Genomic DNA, 20,132 nt, shown 5'->3' with positions numbered 1-20,132 from the left:
TTCGTGGAGCAGTGATTTATTGCTGGTTTACCCGTATAAAGTTGATAAGTAGTTAACTAAATTTTAAGTTGTTAATTGCATGTAAACACAAAATTTAGTAGCAAGTAGCAAGTTAAAATGTAATAAGTACTAAACTAGATGACAATTAGAATTTAGTTACTACTTATCTATTTAATACTTGTAAACCGGCCATTAGAGCTAGACTCTTGATTGGGAAGTCATAGGATGTAGGTTCCCGCCTTAGGCCAACAAAATTTTATGTTTCCGAGTTTGGTTAAGTATGATTTCTCAGGCTGATCACCTGATTATCGGTAAGAATCGGATAAACCTGTAAAATTAGATTCTGTGCCCGATAGTGATAGATGGTGAGATACCAGCGGCGGGTGTTGGTCCTCCGTCTAAATTGGCTGCGAATATATAACTTAGGTATAAAATATAAGTAGAGTGGCCATATTGTGTACCCACGACGCACACACATGAGGTCTATCAACTTTTGCATAACTGCAGGCTTATAGTTATGTTCAATGAAACCGGCCAATGGCCACCATCATCGAAGCCAGTGTTAACTGTTAATACTTATTTACCTCAGACGTAATTCGCGTTATAATGCAAGATCGCTACTTCTATACTTTGCTATGCATAAAGTTCTAGGCATTATTTTTAAATAAGAACTAATATTTTAAATAAGAAATAACGAATTTCAATTAACTATTTCACGCTTAATTTTCTTATTTTTGTTATTCATGTCACTGTAATAATAATATTATAAAACTAGATTTCTGAAAAAAAAAACTTGAGCAGCACAACGCGTTGAACTCTTTTTGATAGCCAGATATTACCATGGAATTAATATATACTACGTATAACGTAGTATATATTAATTCCATGGATATTACAATTTAGTTTTTTATTGTAACGACGATAGATGACGTTTTCACTAGTACATCATCAATAATAATATTTTGAATTTTTCTTAACACTGAGCTGTTCTCTCAGTACACGCTTAGACATTAATTTCTTTATATATTACGGTAGTATACATTTTTCAGAATCATATTTTTTTTCCTTATATTAAGTTTGATTGCACAATTTATGTAGAACTAGCCGAGCTTTGTGAGTGCTCGCGTCGTCACACCTTGACTGACTGATGATAACACATCTACATATAAATAAAAATTATGTGCGTGCGTTATAGTTTTTCCGTACAGTGTAAAGGTTGTTGGGATATTCCCCTAGAATATCCTTGCTTCGCTCGTCCTGACAATCTAATAAATAATACTGTAATACATTACATATTATTATATTATACTATCTGTCCCGGCAAACTTATAATAATATATAAAGTATGTATTTCGAGCGTATTATTATTTTATTAAAGTGACTAAATAGTAAATAAGTATGTAACCATGGCAACGTCCCGCTCCGTCCCGTCGCACAAACAATGGTCGCCGTCAGTCTCGAGTTGTAATAATTTACTATTATATAATCAACAAATGCACTTATCAATAAAAAAGTACCCAGTAGCCGATTCTCAGACCCACTGAATATGCATATAAAATTTGGTTAAAACCAGTAAAGCCGTTTCGGAGGAGTACGCGGCCGAACATTGTGACACGAGAATTATAAATAACTAGTCGGTCCCAAAGTTCTGTCACTGGCACATAATTTTTCAAATTCGGACATGATTTTGTGAAAATATTATTGCATTCTGTTTTTAAATATTTGACTATTATTTTAAAACAAAAAACAATCATTTACCGCGCTTTTTCACGATGGAGTGGATGTTAAAAGAAAACCGTATACTGTTTTCAAGTTGCTCAAAAAATTTAATATTACGCTTAGGTTTGTGTATCGTACTATTGATAGGTATAATGAAGTCTCCAGTGTTGAGGACAAGAAAAGAACTGGCCGGCCACGCTCCGCAAGAACACCAGCAGTGGTCAAAGCTATCAAGGCGCGCATAGCAAGAAATCCAGTCCGAAAATAGAAGTTGATGGCGTTGCAGATGGGTGTTTGTAGAAAACAGTAAAAAAGGTTTTAAATGAAGACCTTTGACTACGAGCGTACAAAAAATAAAGTGGACACTTACTTAATAATCGTCTAAAAGCAATAAGGCTTACAAGATCCCGGGAGTTGTTAAAGCGGTACGCGAAATACCGACACCTCCTCTTTACGAAGGTAAACAATTTCGATATTGAAGAGAATTACAACAAACAAAATCATAGAGTGTGCGCTAAAAGCTCTGAAGAAGCAGCAAAAAAGTTCTGCGGGTGCAACATGGCCATCATACATCATCAGTGATGGTCTGGTTGGGAGTGTCCTATTACGGCCCAACTGAGGTTAATTTTTGTGAAAGGGGGGGTCAAACCCAGTGCAAAAGTGTACCAAGAGACGTTTTGGATAAGCTTGTCAAAGACCTGCCCACCACGCTATTTTCCCGACATCACTTCGTGTTCCAGCAGGACTTCGCGCCTGCCCACAAAGCCAAGAGCAGTCAATCCTGGTTTGAGCGTCAAAACATCGACTTCATTAGACACGAGGATTGGCCTTCCTCCAGCCCAGACCTTAGTTCTTTGGCCTATAAAATTTTGCAGGTCTTAGGAGGAAAGGTCTGTAACATAACCCATGAAAATTTGGAGAGTCTGAAGGCATCTTTAAGAAAAGCAGTCGCTGAGACAGACTTAAATGTGGTGCGTGCTGCGATAGATGATTGGCCGCGGCGATTAAGGGCCTGTGTTCAAAAGGAGGGAGGACATTTTGAATAATTTTAAATTATTCTAATTGCTTATTATATGTACTTCAAATTGACATATAATTTATTAAAATCTCATAAGTACTTTTGTAATTATCATTATTTTATTCTATGACCGAACTTTGGGACTGACTAGGTATAAGATTATCTCTATTCTCTAAACTCTAGTCTAGTTTTATTGTGTTACTTTTTTTCTAAACGCCTTGATAATTTTTAAAGAGGTAAATTATTTTTAACATTAAAATATCTGTCCTTTCGTAAACTATCGTGACATCTTCGTTTTATGTAGCAAATTTTATAAGCATGAATTTTTTCTTAAACTTAACTAGGGAACAGTCGTATTTCTAATATAATATAATCTTTAACAATAACATACATATAATATACCCAACATTAAACCATTGAAAATTGATTTCATTTAGATTAAGGAAACTTTTAATAAGCATAAATTCGGAAAAGATCCATTAATATGCTATAAATAAGCATATTTATAGTCTATTTAAAATTATGTGGGCCGATTGCCTTGATCGTGTTAAGCTTCCGCGAGACAGACAGACATTCGCATTTATAATATTAGTAGGGACTTAATAACAGAACAAGGATATATTTTAAATGAGAAGTTAAATGAGAGGAGTATTATTATATATTATTATTAATGCATCGCATACATCCTTAATATTGTTATTAAGTATTGCATAAATTCCGTGTTTTCTTTTTTTTGTTCACAAAAGCTATGATAAGTGCATTAATATGAGATATAATAATAAGACATTTTACAATTTAAATATTAATTTAGCTCAATTCATAATATGTAAATAACAATCATACCACATTGATGTTCCATTGCAATAATTGAAAAAAAAATCAATATTATTAAAAATAGTTATTAATATTAGCAATTTCCTCATAGTAGGTAAAGGCTGCGTCTATTTTCTGAGTTTGGAATGTCATATTTTATTAAAAGCTTTTATTTAACTTGCTCTGTATGTATGTAAGTATGTATGTTACAGTGGAATTATGGAACTCAATTTTAAGGTAGATATATTTAACCGATTGAGCTGAAATTTTGCATACGCGTTTACTATGGATGACCATGCACGACGAAATATGTGACATCACTCTAAATCCAATATGGCCGACCATCCAAGATGGCTAAATAATTATTTTCTATGCAGTCCTTGAGGGCTTGTCGCGAGACTTAACAATCTATCAGTACTTGATACATTTATTAAAATAAAATATAATATCAATTTACTCAGTTAAATACTTATACATAAAAGCGTATGCAGCGTATACGCGACAAGCTTTTATTATCATGCAAATTGTATAGGTAATATATTGAGGATTATAACTTAATAGTTAAAATTTTTAAGGAGAAATTTATTTTCTTCTTTTTAGACTATTTAAATAAAAGCTTTTTTTTTCAAAAAGTTTTTGTTTATAATTTTTTCAGTTATCTAGACACGCGGTAGCCTGTCAAGCCAAGTTTCAGCATATTGGAAATACATGATTGTTGTGATAAAAGAAAAATCTGCCAAGTGCAAGTTGCACCCGCGCACGAAGGGTTCCGTACCATTATGGAGCAAAAATTGTATAGGGGCCCCCTTATATATATTATATTATAGAGCCCCCTAATATAAATTAGGTGTTTTGTGAACATTTCAGGAGCCACCCTTAAATATTTAATTTATTTTGTTTTTAGTATTTGTTGATATAGCGGCCATAGAAATAGAAATTCTCACAGATTACTTATCTGTGAAAATTTCTACACTCTAACTATTGCTATTCTTGAGTTACAGCCTGGAGACAGACAGACGGACAGACATCGATGTCTTAGTAATATATATTTTTTACTTTTTGGGTACGAAACCCTAAAAATGAATAATGAGTTGTAATGCACCCTTATGCACGTTGTAGGGTAGCCGCGCTATATTCCGTTGGTTTTGAGCCAGTTGAGCAGACCCATTCGTGTCGAAGCATTGTTTAAAATTAACCCTCAGTTTCGCAGCTGTAATTGTTACTATCATTGAACTTGAACGGCGGTTACAACCTAAGGTCAGATGATTATCTTTATTCTTTAGACCAGTTCTCATGAGATATCATTGTATAATAATAATGTTAATTTTTTTTTCACTTATTAGTCTTTTTGTTACTGTTGATTGTTGAAATAAAAGTTCTGTAGTGAAAATTTTAATTCACCCCTAAATCCTAATACTGTTTACTAATATTTAGACGTGTCTGGAGAATATTTATAAAAATAGTAATTTACGTACAGTATACTACAGGACTAACAAAAGGACGTAATAATGCTTCATTGTGTGTATACTGTATCCCATTTTTGTCCATAATGCTTAAAGTCTGCACAATCAACTAGGACAAACTATATATTATGTTCCTTTGTTGTACAACCTATGTTCCTTTGCTCTCTGAGAGTAAAAGACGGACCGACACTGGCGAAAAATCAGGTGCACCACCTTTTGCCATGCTCATCCTAAATAACTCTATATTCATCATCTCTCAAACAACCTGCATTAACCTAACTAAACCAAAACCTCTACTAAAATTCTAACGAGGGAAACGTCGGTAATCCGTACGCTGCCGATACAGTGGACGTACTGTAAAAAAATATCCGTTGAATGGGAGACGTCCGTGGACCTTTACCTTTACGCGCTACGTCACAACTGCATGCGTGATAAACTGTCGACGGCTGCCGTCGACTGCCGCTGACCGACGCCGACTAGCGCCGACGACGCGTCGATTGCGGCCGACAAGTGCCGTCCTGTGCCGTCGACTGCCGCCGACGCGTGCCGCCGACACGTGCCGTTCATCTGTAAGTGCTCTAACGACCTCCGCTGTCCGCAGTCTGCTTCTAACCACACCAGCCACACCTAACAAACGTACATAACAAGGCAATTACGCTCTATCCTGTCATCATCTCTAAAATTGTCTTTGTTGTAGTGCATTCAAAAATGACCTTTAAAACTAAGTCATTACCAAGATTTTTTTGTTGTTTTTAATTAATAATACCGTTGCTTATGGCTGCCATTCACGCTACGGTCTACCGGAGAGGTCCACCTGTGCAGGTAGACCGGAATGTGTGTGGGAATAGACCTGTGCAGTTTTTTTAGGCCTGCGCGGGAGACCAGATCAAAATCGAAAATCAATTCTTTCGAGTGACGCGTGCGCTGGCATACCTGCACAGATGACCTCTCCGGTATACCGTAGCGTGTATGGCTTACGTTATACGTCACAAACTTCCAAATTAGTCAGTTACAGAGTTCATGGACCTTTGTTTTTTCTTAGCTTTACGCAGGGAAAAAACAGACAGTAAACAGACACTTTCATATTTATAATATTAATAGTATGGATTTAGTCTTTTAATATAAAGTTTTGTTACTCGTCATAATAGGTTTTGGACCATATTTTATAGAATCATGATGATATTAAAGTTGCTTAACCAAAGGGTAATAAATAAAAATACATTAAAAAAAAATTCTACAAGTAACAAGTATTTAAATTAGTAAATTACTATGTTGATATTATGGTGTAACGTTTTGAATATGTATAAATATACACTATAATTTTCTGACCTTACCAAAGGCAATTTTGACGTAACAACCTTGAGTTAAGTTAACTAGATTTGACCAGTGATGTCCTTAAACATCTAGATCCTAGTGTAGTCAACATTGTATGACAGTTTTCCGTTTATTTACCCGATTACAAATAAGGGAAAATGTAGTACTTATTAGCTCTAACTTAGTAAATATATTCAATAATAATATTATAATCTGTGGTGGCAGTATAAGGCTTGGTCTGCAGGTTTTTATTTTTTAAGGAAAACTTTAAAATAAAAACAAAGTTAGTGTAAAAAAACAGAGTCTTCTTGATTCGTCTAAAAGTTAACCAACCAGCAACCCTATTGACAAGATAAACTCTAATAAAACAACCTTGGAAATTTGACATAAGTACATACTTCTATCAAACAACCTTGGAAATTGGACATAAGTACATACTTATGTCCATATTCCAAGGTTGTTTGACTAGAGTTTATCTTGTCAATAGCGTTGCTGGTTGGTTAAATTTTAGACGAAAGCCAATCAAGGCTTTGTTTTTTTACAGAACTTTGTTTTTATTTTTTGTAAATACATATGTTAACATACATAATATGTTTGTTCCAACACAGCTCACCAACTACAAGAATGTTTTAGAGCGAGGCCTTAATCATAGGTGACACATGACACAGCCAAATTCTAAAATGTCAGTAGAGCTATAATTTCAGCCAAGATTTGTTTTACATAATAATGAAATAAGAATAGGATGTATTATTATTACTGCAATGTTTTCACGCTAGAGGCAACATTTTACACATGGCATTAACAAAGGCATTTTATACGTGAGAGAGCCATGCTTCTGCACGAATGGGCCGGCTCGACCGGAGAAATACCACGTTCTCACAGAAAAGCGGCGTAAAACAGCGCTTGCGCTGTGTTTCGCCGAGTGAGTGAGTTTACCGGAGGCCTAATCGCCTACCCTATTCCCTTCCCTACCTTTCCCTAATTCCTCTTAAAAGGCCGGCAACGGACCTGCAGCTCTTCCATTCCGTCCATGGGCGACGGAAGTTGCTTTCCATCAGGTGACCCGTTTCCTCGTTTGCCCCTTTATATCATTTTTAAAAAAAGTCAGCACCAGCACAGACAGTAAACAAAAAGTTTTGTTCAACGTTTGACAACGTTTCTGTTAACCGTTTCCGTGCGGTGTCACCGATAGGCATCATGGGTAGCTTTTCTGTATGGTGGGTGACGCCCGAGAGGAGATAAAATGTTTACCTGTAAAACTATGATGAAATTTTTCAGAGGTTTTCCCTCAATGAAAGTGGCTTTATTTGTCACGTATTTTACGTGTACAGTGTTAGTTTTAGGATATTGCATAAAAACTTACACTTCAGGAGTCCTAAACATTTTATAAATATATAACGCCAACACCAGCAAAATCTCACATCAACATAATTTATTCTTATAACTAACTAGCAGCCCGCCCCTTGCTTCGCACGGGTATGAAACAAACATTTCAAAAGTTGGTGGTGTTATTAACCCGGCGAGAGTGTGGTAAGATGGTAGTCTTAGTGTCTACCCACTAAAAATTGTGGGTGCTCCGCTTTCACTCCACTGACGAGTAAAAGAGTTTTCAATGCGAACTACCCTGCCAAAATGAACCTTTATTCAAATGGATGTATTTGGATAATCCACGAATAATAAAAACTAAGGAAACGTAACTCCTATACTTTAACCGTTTTGAATTTGGTTCCTTTTCGCACACTAAAATATGACAATAGCTATGAAACACTAACGCTCAAATTTACGAAAAAAAGCCGTTTACAATAAATATTGTCACTTGTATAATTACACAAAATTATGCATGTATTCGGGTCTATTTTTGCATAAAGTATGCATGTATTCTGGTTTCTTTTTGTAGCTTGCGGAACATTTTTTTTGACGCAGTTACTCTTTCTTAGTTTTTATTATTCGTAGAATACATCATTTCCTTTTTTGATTTGATTTGTTGAATTCAGATATTTCATTCAAAAACTACCACTTAAACAACGTTTATTTGTTTATAAAATGCTATAAAAAGTAGATACATTTTTTGGCGTTATACATGACTAGCATGTAATAATACCGTTCTACAATAAAACGAAAATAAATTGATCAATATAGCCAAAGGTTTACAACACCTGATAAAAATAAGTTACTTACCTTCCATTTCTGTTTGTACACGTAAATACTCGTAATCACTTTTAAATACTTGAAATGAACTATAATTCCGTTCACGTTCGCTTTTGGGTCGCTACTAAAAGAAAAACAATTGGAAACAGACGAAACAGCGATAAACTACAATCCCTGGCGGGTGGCGCCCGAAAGGAGATACCAAAGTTCCTGGCGGTAGGCGCCTCAGAGGAGATACGAAATATTTGTTCGCAGCCAGGCGCGTGAAATTGCCAAAAATGACACCGCACTGAATCGGTTAATATTAAGATAATAATATTATGATAGTGCAACATGTCGGATTGTGGTCGGATTATTTATTTACTGTATGTGCTAGTAGCGCCCTCTGCTCCGTTCAATATTCTCTATTATAATTTCTGCTCTTGTTTTTACTTTTAAGTCACTTCTTTCTAAAATATGTGAAAATACCACCTAAGCTTTGTTACACTATAGGCAGCTGTAATGCTACTAATTCAAATTATAGTTCCGGACTCCGAGTAATATTAAGAAAACAGTGAAACACATTAATCTGATCGGGACAATAATTGTTGTTAAGTCATTAAATAATAACAGGGAATATTTTACTTACAAAGTATTTAAGTACTTAAATAATTTCTAAATAAAATCTTATGCATACAAGTCGGGGTCAAATTGTAAGGATAATAATAAAGAAAATATGACATTAAGTTCGACCGTGACTACATGCAATTATTCAAATTGTAAAATAATAAAATCTCTATATTAAGGAATTTCAACACTATTTAGTTTTGAAGTTGTTTGATGTCTATTTTCGCTCTAAATTAAATTTAATCTGAATCATCAGCACCAAGGCGTTTTGGTCGGATTTAGTTTCTCCAGTAATTTTGTAACTTTTGCCCTTCCGCTGATGGATCACAGCAAACTTATCCATACTAATTATAAATGCGAAAGTGTGTCTGTCTGTTACCTCTTCACGCCCGAACCGCTGAACGTGCTGAAATTTGGTATGGAGATAATTTGAGTCCCGGGAAAGGACATAGGACACTTTTTATCCCGGAAAAAATATACCTGCGCGATAAACGAACGGCGCAACGGAGTTGTCATCGTCATCTAGTAGGAATGATCATCTGCTAGAATATTAAGCCAAAGTCCAAACTTCGTACACGTTGAAATCTTTTATTCCTATCACTTAAAAATGGTTAAATTAACGAATAGTAGAATTAAAAAAAAAATACATTGATAAATAGCCTAAATAGAATCAGATAAATTGAGTTTATATGAATAATTTTAAATAATATAGTAGTTAAAAAGGTACTGAGAGACTGAACAAACTTCGAAGAATTAGTAGTATCGAAAAAACGCAGTTTTTTTATTACATTATTGAAAATATTCTCTCTAAAGTTATGAAATAAAATAAAAATTCTATTATTATCATTAAATAATTAATTCGTGTGATTATCATGAAAATGTTAAATAAATAAATAGAAAAACAACATAGCATGCACTTTATATCATTAAGACCCAGTATCTTCCAAAAGAAAAAAAAAACATCTTAAAATTTAGTCGTGGTATTAGCCTTGATCGTGAACTTGAAATTTATAAATAATACAATTTAATTCGACTTAATTACTGGGAATGGATGGACGAGAAATAAGAATGTTTATTATAAAGCCGGCAGCGAAAATGCACGGTTGTGTTCGCAAAATGTTGTTTATTTTTTTATTTTTCTCGTCAGCAATGGCAGTGGAAGTCTCGAAGAGTTTTGAAGGCTATCCGGCTGGATATTTGGCGGATTGTGAGTTTATATATTTTTTTTATGAAATAAGGGGCAAACGAGCAAACGGGTCACCTGATGGAAAGCAACTTCCGTCGCCCATGGACACTCGCAGCATCAGAAGAGCTGCAGGTGCGTTGCCGGCCTTTTAAGAGGAAATAGGGTAGGGATGGGAAGGGAAGTTAATAAGGGAGGGTAGGGAAGGGAATAGGTTAGGGGATTGGGCCTCCGGTAAACTCACTCACTCGGCGAAACACAGCGCAAGCGCTGTTTCACGCCGGTTTTCTGTGAGAACGTGGTGTTTCTCCTGTCGAGCCGGCCCATTCGTTCAGAAGAATGGCTCTCCCACGTATAAAATTTGGAATAATTTGTTTTTAAAATATAAAAACTGGGACAGGAAATAAAAAGGCTTTGAAAAAAAGGACCGTTTTAGAAATGCATATTATAATGCATTTGAAATGCCATAGTTTTTAAGATTATTAATGCCATAGTTTCTAAAGTTATATAATTTTGGATCCCTTAATTACTGAAATGAGTGTTTATTTTCCCTTATTTAATAAAATTACATTGCTTAAATAATAAAATATTAAACAACAAAATGTTTCTACAGTAGTAGAAACATTTTGTTGTTTAATATTTTATTTGTATATGTTAGTAAACATAGAGTAAATATTACCTTTAATACTAACCCCATTATGTGTCGTATGATATTATACCCGAAGACAAGTGGCAAAACGCTGACGCTAACGCTCAAGGCTGTCACAGACAGAGCAGGTAATGTATATTAATGTACATTACATCCCGGGATGTATATCTTTACATTATATTAATGTATCACACACACAACAGGTAATGTAATGTATCTTTCCCTACATTTCAATGCTAAACGCCCCGCTTGACGCACATTTCAGCTGCTAAAGTGTTATACAGGCTGTTCTTATTTTTAATGTTGTAATACTATGGCCTTTCGAGTTACTTGCTATTAGATTCACTAGATAGTTCATCAGAAGACGATTTGGATTGTAATGTTGATGCGCGCATTGTTACATATTGTGCCAAAAACAGAACGATGTAGATTGAAGATATTTGATTGAAAATATAGGCTCTGGGGAACAGACTGCCTGCAGTACCTGCTGTTAAGTGCTGTGCTAAGGTGGCAAGTGGCAACACTGTGTGTATCTGTCTATAATACACATATAATATAATCACAGAAATTTTTGAACACCCTATGAAGAGAAGAGATGTATCGTAATATACAGAAATATATTGAGATGTATTGAAATGTATTTAGATGTATCAAAATATAAATGTTTATTTTCATATAGCTCGGTATCTTAAGATACGAAGATGAAAAAATATACATTATAGCTGCTGTGTGTGGTCTCCTGACGATTTATATAGAAAGATGTATCGAGATGTATCGTGCTATAATATACATCTTTAAATTACCTGCTCTGTGTGTGACAAGCTTAACGCTACAAAATGTATGGATTTGACATTAGTATTCGCTAGCGAAGCGATGACTTGTGTCAAATCGCATACATATTGTAGCGTTAGCGTTAGCGCTTTGCCACTTGTCTACAGGCCCAGGTCGGTAGAGTCAGACCTTGTCCCCCCAATAACATGCCCTAGCACTTTACACATGGCAACTCAATGGGGGACATGGGTCTGGCGACCCCACTAGCTGACAGCTAGTAGATTCATCACAGAATATCTTCTTAACATCCTTGAAACTCCACCCAGCTTATGTGACCGCTCTCCACCAAGCCAATGTCACAACATCTAAGGGCAAAGGGTGCAGCATCATACCCGAAGAAATCCGAAAATGTCGGATCTGCTGGCTATACTGGGACCACACACGCCTCATCAGGGCATCAAATATTATAAAATAGTAATAAATATATATTTATTAAGTTAGGTAGTTTTCTATATGTATAATAATAGTAATATTATAATAATGTATAATTTAACAAGTCCAAGGCGTGATGGACTTACAGTAGATTAAGAGAAGAGAAAATGTAATCTTGGTACGCGACAAAATGAGACAAACAAAGGATATGGGCGACTGTCCGAAGTCTATCTATAGCGGTCCTTGTGATACAGTCTGGAGTCAGACAGACAGTCATATTTTTTTCATTTTTCCCCACCCCACCACTCCCACACCCACCGCCCACGGCCTGCCAGCACGCAGATTATCAGAAAGGGTTGTTCAGGGAAGTAGCTAACGGAGTTTTAACACAGCTGAAGCTACATGACTGATTTGGCCGTCAGCTCTTAGTCGAGTAGAGTAGTAGTAGATCTATGAGTAAACAAACAAAGTTTACCTCTTTATAATATTAGTAAGACGTATAGAATAAAAGCTACTGAATCGATTTTAATAATTTATTCAGTGAGTAACATAGGCTGTATATTTTATACCCGTGCGAAGCCGGGGCGGGTCGCTAGTAATATTAATATAGATAATGCAGACCCGCATACTTGCGAGTTGCGGGCAAGACCCCCATCCCCTCAAGATACTTAATTTAAAAGCATTTTCTCGGCGAAAAACAAAAAAGGTTGTACCAAAACTAAGTGATAGAGTTTAGGGTGTCTATGGGTCCCCTGTGTAGTTTTTTCACCTTTGTATGGAAAAATTGCCCTTACAAATCCCAAAAAAAATGCTCTTTCAGCATTACTACTTTCACAGTAAACTCTTTACAAGGGACACATATACACCCTAAATTATTATCACTTAGTATTGTTACACCTTGTATAGATACAGAGCCGGTTTTAGCACTACCAGCGCCCTGTATTCTTTTTCGCACAGGGTGCTGATATTGCTGATCAAAATTGGCGTCCTTAATAATAATAATAATAATAAACATTTATTCAACAAAGTTCACAGTACACTACAATAGAACAAAGCACACAACAATAAAGACAGAGAAAGAAAAAAAAAAAAAAGACATGCATACTATAAGCCTAACCACATAATAGGTATACTTATCAGTAAAAGAAAAAAAAAATTAGAACACTTAATTCGAATTTTAACACAAACAAAATTTTACAAATAATTTACACAAGTACATAATATTTTTGTGGTGCGGCACGGATTGAGTGCTTCGGTATAAGGCAGTGCAGTGCGAAAAGTTGTTGAATAGGACTCCACTCAGGTAATGACCTTGGTACAGGATAACTGTACCACGATCCCTGGTATTATGTGGATCCTTGTGACTGCCAGGCGTTTGACAGACACACAACACACAGCATAATATATATATCCTTCTGGTTGCCTTCAACGCCCCCTTTATATCCGGCGCCCTGGGCGGTCCATCGTCGCTCCCCCTAACGCCGCTACTGTATAGATACACATGTGATAAAACAGAAAGGTATAAGTTTACTAATAAATTATAATTTATTTTATACATTATGAATTATAATTAAATTATAATGGTTGCGCCAAAATTCGTTTGTTGTCGGGAACCGTATACATTTTCCGAGATAAATAGTATTCTTTGTCCTATTTCGGGGCTCAAAGTAACTCTATACCAAATTTCAGCAAAATAGGTTCAGTGATTTGGGCGTGAAGAGTTAACAGACGGACAGACACACTTTCGCATTTATAATTTTAAGTATGGATGCAATTTTATTTAAACGAATATGTAGGAACTCATCTAGGTTTTTTGCTCGCACTTAGCTATTTTTTATACCCCACTACATTTCCTGTCGATAAGGCCTACCCCTTCTCATCAGAGAGCAAAAAAAAAGCTCTTCTTCAATGCCGAGCTGCATGCCTAAAGCTCAGATACAAGAATACAACTTTTATAGCATCAAGAAGTAAAAAAAACATGTTTCTTTTCCTGTTTTATGTAGGTCTTATTATTTATATAAAACAGAACAAGTTTTGAACTACATTTACCATACCTCGCAAATAATGTTAAAAAACCTTGCGATTATTATAATATATTTTAAAAACTGGCCAAGTGCGAGTCAGGGTCACGCGTCTGTACAAAACGGCTGAAAACTCGTATGTTACTGAAATATTGATTTCTTGTTCAATTTGCAGCAATCTAATATATGATATATTTTTTCGATACAACGATATCTAAAAAGTGGCAAATAAACTTTATGTGGGCTCCATATATATTTAACTTTTTATATCCACTCTTGGCCTGGACGGATGGAAAGAAGGAGCGAAACCACAGAAATAGCATGTCAAAATGTAATGTACTGTTTAAACCCCCTCGCGGAACCCTGAGTAAGACAATAGTAAAAAATTAATTATTATAATATTATGATAAGTTTTATAATATTATTTTTAACTGATTTAAAGAATTATAAATCAATTGACATTGAAACGTATTTAAAAACAAAAGGTCAGTAAAATTATGACGAATAATTATTATAGAATTATTATGGTAACGAGTAAGAAATACTTTGTTTAATTATTGCATTATTCAATAATATCTTGAGACAATAAAATTGCAAAATCCATACTAATAATATTAAAAATGAAAAAGTTTTGGCACGTATGTCACCTAGGGTGAAGAGTGAAGACCCTAGAGCACTGAACCGATTTCGATGAAATTTGTACAAAAATGCTTCGAGCCCCGGTAAAGGACATCCTATTAGTATAGTTTTTACCCAGAAAAAAAAACGATTTCTGTGCATTTAAATAATGGTGTCAACGTAGTTGCAACATTAGCAATTTAAAATTATCATTATTCATACATTTCTCGTTGGGAATAAATCCAAACTAATACTATAAATGCTAAAGTATGTCTGTTACCTTTTCACGCTCAAACCGCTGAACCGATTTTGTTGCAATTTGGTATTACTTACTTACTCAAAGTATCTCCATTTGTCCTTTCCTTGTATTTATTGTCTTGGGACCGGGATGCATCTTGAGTACCTACTGACTATTTATACCGGCCATAAAAATGTACCACATTTTTACTTACTTAATTTACTTACATACTTAGTGTAAAATAGTTTAAGCCAGGGGTCACTAAATGGCGGACCGCGGTCCGTATCCGGACCGCCGACCCATTGTGTGCGGAAGGTGAACTTCGTTAAAAATAAATTTCGGTCTCGACTTACTGATGAACATCTTCAGGATTTGATATCAAAAGCTTGCACCAATTTCACTCCAAACAAGCAACAAAAATTGTTACTTTTCTCATTAATATGTAAAAAAAATGTTTTTTTCACAATATGTGTGGACCGCGAAGGTCATTTCATTTCTTAAAATGGACCCCGAGCGAAACTAATTGGTGACCCCTGGTTTAAGCTATCATTGTTATTTTCCACCTTTTTGGTAAAAGGTGCCCCCGTGCGAGTTTCTTACGCCGGTTCTTCTCGGCGAGGTACTCGTAGTTCCCGAATAGGTGGTAGGCCTCATGTAGACATGACGTCCTAAAAGTGTTAGCTTTGTTAACCTATTTAGAAATAAATATTTTGATTTAAAAAAAAAAAGGACGGGTCTCGCGCGATGTACGAGTTGTGGCGCAATGGAGTTGCGGGCTTCATCTACTATTCTAGTATTTAGTAATTTTAATATTCTTTTGTCCGATAATAATTCAAAGAAATGACTATTTTTATGTCATGCCTCGGAGCAGTTTCAGCTAGCTCTAGATTTTGGAAATGCTGTTTTTGGGATTCCGTACCCAAAGGGTAAAAACGGGACCCTATTACTGAGACTTCGATGTCTGTCCGTCTGTCTGTCTGTCTCCAGGCTACAACTCAAGAACCGCTATAGTTCTGAAATTTTTACAGATTATGTATTTCTGGTGCCGCTATTACAACAAATACTAAAAATAAAATAAAGTTAATATTTAACTTTATATACCCATACAACAAACGGTAGTTTTTTGGTCTTTTCGGCTCGTAATCCATAATGGCAACATATAGACAGTTGAAATTTTTACAAAATCTTCAATTAAATGTGTACTTTTATAATAAACTTGGGATTGCTAAGCGACAAACAATACGGGTTCCGTAAGGATCGCTCGGCTGGTGATCTCTTGGCATACCTGACTCATCGTTGGGCTCAGGCAATTGAGTCGAAGGGAGAGGCATTGGCTGTTAGTTTGGACATTGCGAAGGCCTTTGATCGGGTTTGGCATAAAGCGCTGCTATCAAAGCTTCCATCATACGAGCTGCCCGAGAAATTATGTAAGTGGGTCACTAGTTTCTTAGCAGACAGAAGCATAAAGGTCGTAGTTGACGGCGAATGCTCGGAAACTCAGTCCCTCAGGGCTGTGTGCTATCGCCTACTCTATTCATACTGCATATCACTGAGAGTCGAAATGAACTTGTGTCTAAGGTGGACAATTCATTGGAGAAGGTCTCTGAATGGGGTAGACGTAACTCAGTCCAATTCAACCCCACCAAGACACAAGTCTGCGCGTTCACCACTAAAAAGTCACCAATGGTCGTTTATCCTCGTTTCGAGTGCACATCTTTAACCATCTCCCCTAGCATTGAGATACTTGGCGTCAACATATCGAGCGAAGTCCAGTTCCGATAGCATCTTGTCTAATTTGGGTAAGGCCAAATTAGCCTCGAAGAAGCTTGGTGTTCTTAACAGAGCGAGACAGTACTTCAGCCCGGACCAACGCCTACAACTCTACAAGGCGCAGGTTCGGCCTCATATGGAATATTGTTCTCATCTCTGGGCAGGTGCGCCAAAATACCAACTGCTCCCTCTAGAGAAAAAAAAAACCCCTTGGGGTTGGAACTTATCAAAATCCTTTCTTAGCGGATGCCTACGTTATAACATCTACCTGCATGCGAAATTTTAGCTCAATCCGTCCAGTGGTTTGGGCTGTGCGTTGATAGATCACTATGTCAATAGGTCAGTCACCTTTGAGTTTTATATATATAGACGAGCCATTGCCCGCGGCTCCGCTCGCGTTAAGAAGTATTATTATATACAAACTTTCATCCCCTATTTGAACCCCTTGGGGTTGGAATTTATCAAAATCCATTCTTAGCGGATGCCTACGTCATAACATCTACCTGCATGCCAAATTTCAGCCCGATCCGTCCAGTGGTTTGGGCTGTGCGTTGATGTTGATGTCACTATGTCAATCAGTCAGTCAGTCACCTTTGAGTTTTATATATAAGTATAGATTATAAATTTAAAATAAAATAAATAATTAAGGGGGCTCCCGTACAAAAACACAATTTTTTCCTTATTTTCGCTCTATAACGGTACCCTTCGTGCGCGAGTCCAACTCACACTTGGCCAATTATTTATTGTAATTTTGGAAATTTTTATATCAAGTCAAAATAATATTTATTTTGGCAATGTCCTGTCTTCATAATATTTCTATACTTATATCTCTATAGTTCATTCTGTTTTTATTATATTCGCGCTAGATTTGGAATTGCAACTCAGATTATTCTTGTTGTCATAGACTATGTTTAGAATGTCTGATTCCGCGTTAGTACTCGTAAAGTCAAAAATGTTGAAACATATCATTGATTGCTGCATAAATCTAACTGCTGCACTCAAAAACGAATATTAATTACTTAATTGTAATTAAATAAATTTATTAACAAAGTTCCGTATATTATCTGTCAAACTCTTCACTTTATTGCAGTATAATTATTATCTCTAAGTGCGACCGTAAACCATTATAAATTAGACAAAAAATGAAAAAAAAAAACGCTTTTTATTTAAGCCAACCCAAGGCCAAAACAATTTTGTATAATTACTTATTCGAAAAACTCTCCAAACGTGGTAACACTATTAGATAACAATAGTAAGTAATTATTAAAAACGCTGACACCTAAAAAAGCAATTTTATTGAATTTTTAACACTATATTATTTCTAAACTTTATTTATCCAAAGATTATTAAATATAATTATTTTATATAGGTATAAAATTCGCGTGTCACAATGTTAGTTACAGTACTCCTCCGAAACGGCTGTACTGATTTTTGACTAATTGATAAGTGCATTTGTTGAGACGGACAGAAAGGCAGACGGACGGACAGACCGAAACTATAAGGGTTCCTTGTTGACTACGGAACCCTTATTAGCGAACAGACAGAAACAAAGTACATCACCATTTGTCATCCAAACTCTTTCAATTCCAGGTCCAGGGTCCACGAAGCCAGCGACGATAACGAAGAAGTCCCTCCGCAACCTCACCATCCTCGTCATCACGTCCAACAACAGCATGACTCACAGGAAGTACAACTATTTCCAGATGGACAAACTGGCGAAAGACCCATACCTGGACTGGTCGAAGAAAACGCTGATGTTCGTTGGAGGTTTCATGAGTAGTCCTTTCTTCCCGTATTCCTCCAGCATGGGAAGTGCTTATAAGAAGTTGGGGTATAATGTGCTCATGCTGGATACCTTGGAGTACACCACTGTGGAGTATCCTCTGTAAGTAGCTTAATATAATATTATAATATCTTAAAGAAGACAATTTTGTTTAATATTTTGATTGCCTACTTATGTTCAGACTTAGTGCCTAAAAACTGATGATATGGTTTTTAATAATCTAATGCCAATAAATTCACAATGATGGCCCTAAAATCTTACGTTTTTTACATTAAAAATATTAAGTGGTAGGAATAATATAATATTTTAGCGCCTACATTATTGGAAAAGCTTTCGAAACTAAACTAAACACAATATAATAATAATTCTTCGGTAGACACAATAGGTTGATCAGTTATTGTAACGAATTTTGAAACATTTTTAGCATCTTAAACTATCTAAATTCTAAAGCATGATAAAAGTACACTATAATATCACAATAATAGTTACCTAATATTTTACATTTTATTTTCAGTGCGTCGAGATTCGTCCGAGTGGTCGGCAAGCACACTGCTGAAATGCTGGCTCAGTTGACCAAAAAAGGCTTGAACCCGAAAAATTTCGAACTCATGGGGATGAGCTTAGGAGGCCAGACCATAAGTTTCATAGCCAAGAACTATAGGAACCTCACAGGAACCGGCCTCGGAAAGCTCATAGCGTTGGAGCCAGCTGGACCTTGCTTCAGGAACCTCGGACCTAAGGAGAGATTGGACAAATCTGACGCTGATTTCGTACTCCATGTGGCGACTAACATCGATGGGTACGGAATGGCGACGCCGTTAGGGCATGTGAACTTCTACGTCAACGGTGGTGAGCACCAACCCGGCGAAATCATCTGGTTCTTCTGCCCAGAGATCTGCAGCCACTCTAGATCTTTCGACATCTGGCAATCTGCTCTGAGGAATCCAGACGATTTCATCGGCATACAGTGCGATACGGTCCAACAAGCGAGGAACAAAGATTGCTTCGACCGCGTGCCCCGAGTGACGAATCTTCTTGGACCAAAAACTGATAGGAACTTGGAAGGAGTGTTTTATGTGTCTACTACAAATAGAGAACCATACTGTATGGGTAAGAGAGGACTGAAAAAGGAAAACGACTTCTTCTTATCTTTAAGTGCATCACTTAACGCTGACGATAACTTGAAGCTTTAATGTATTTTTGTTTTATTGTGATGCAAAAAATGTTTAAGTCCCAGTTTCACCAATGCCCGTTGAAGTAAATCATTGATTAAAATATACTAGAGATCGCCCAATGGTCGAAATTCGACCTAAGTTACAACGGCATTAGGACTACTATAACGGTACTACCTATATTTTGTAAAAAAATATATTGACTTTATCATATTTTTTTCAACTCTTGTCTCTGGGACTCAGCTGATCTCAGACTAGCCGTGTAAGCATTGTCTAAAGCTGGCTTCTCACGGCGTGTGATATTACAAGCCGCGCCGCGCCGAGCCAGCTATTACGAGCGAGCACGAGCCACAGGCGAGCACGAGCCACCCCTTCTCACGGCGCGTTATATCACAAGCCGCGCCACTCTAACAA

At 36.2% G+C, this 20,132-nt stretch overlaps 1 protein-coding gene across 1 annotated transcript; it reads left to right on the top strand.

Annotated features, from left to right (window-relative positions):
- Positions 1-10,230: 10,230 nt before the first annotated feature.
- LOC121738344 (lipase member H-like) lies at positions 10,231-19,739 on the top strand. Its single transcript, XM_042130323.1, has 3 exons — positions 10,231-10,288; positions 18,354-18,648; positions 19,061-19,739. The coding sequence occupies exons 1-3, from the start codon at positions 10,231-10,233 to the stop codon at positions 19,737-19,739; spliced, it is 1,032 nt and encodes a 343-aa protein (XP_041986257.1).
- Positions 19,740-20,132: the final 393 nt, after the last annotated feature.

This window comes from Aricia agestis, chromosome Z, assembly GCF_905147365.1.
Source record: "Aricia agestis chromosome Z, ilAriAges1.1, whole genome shotgun sequence".
Taxonomy (NCBI): Eukaryota; Metazoa; Arthropoda; class Insecta; order Lepidoptera; family Lycaenidae; genus Aricia; species Aricia agestis.
The sequence above is the reverse complement of the archived record's forward strand: the minus strand, read 5'-3'. Positions and strand labels throughout refer to the sequence as shown.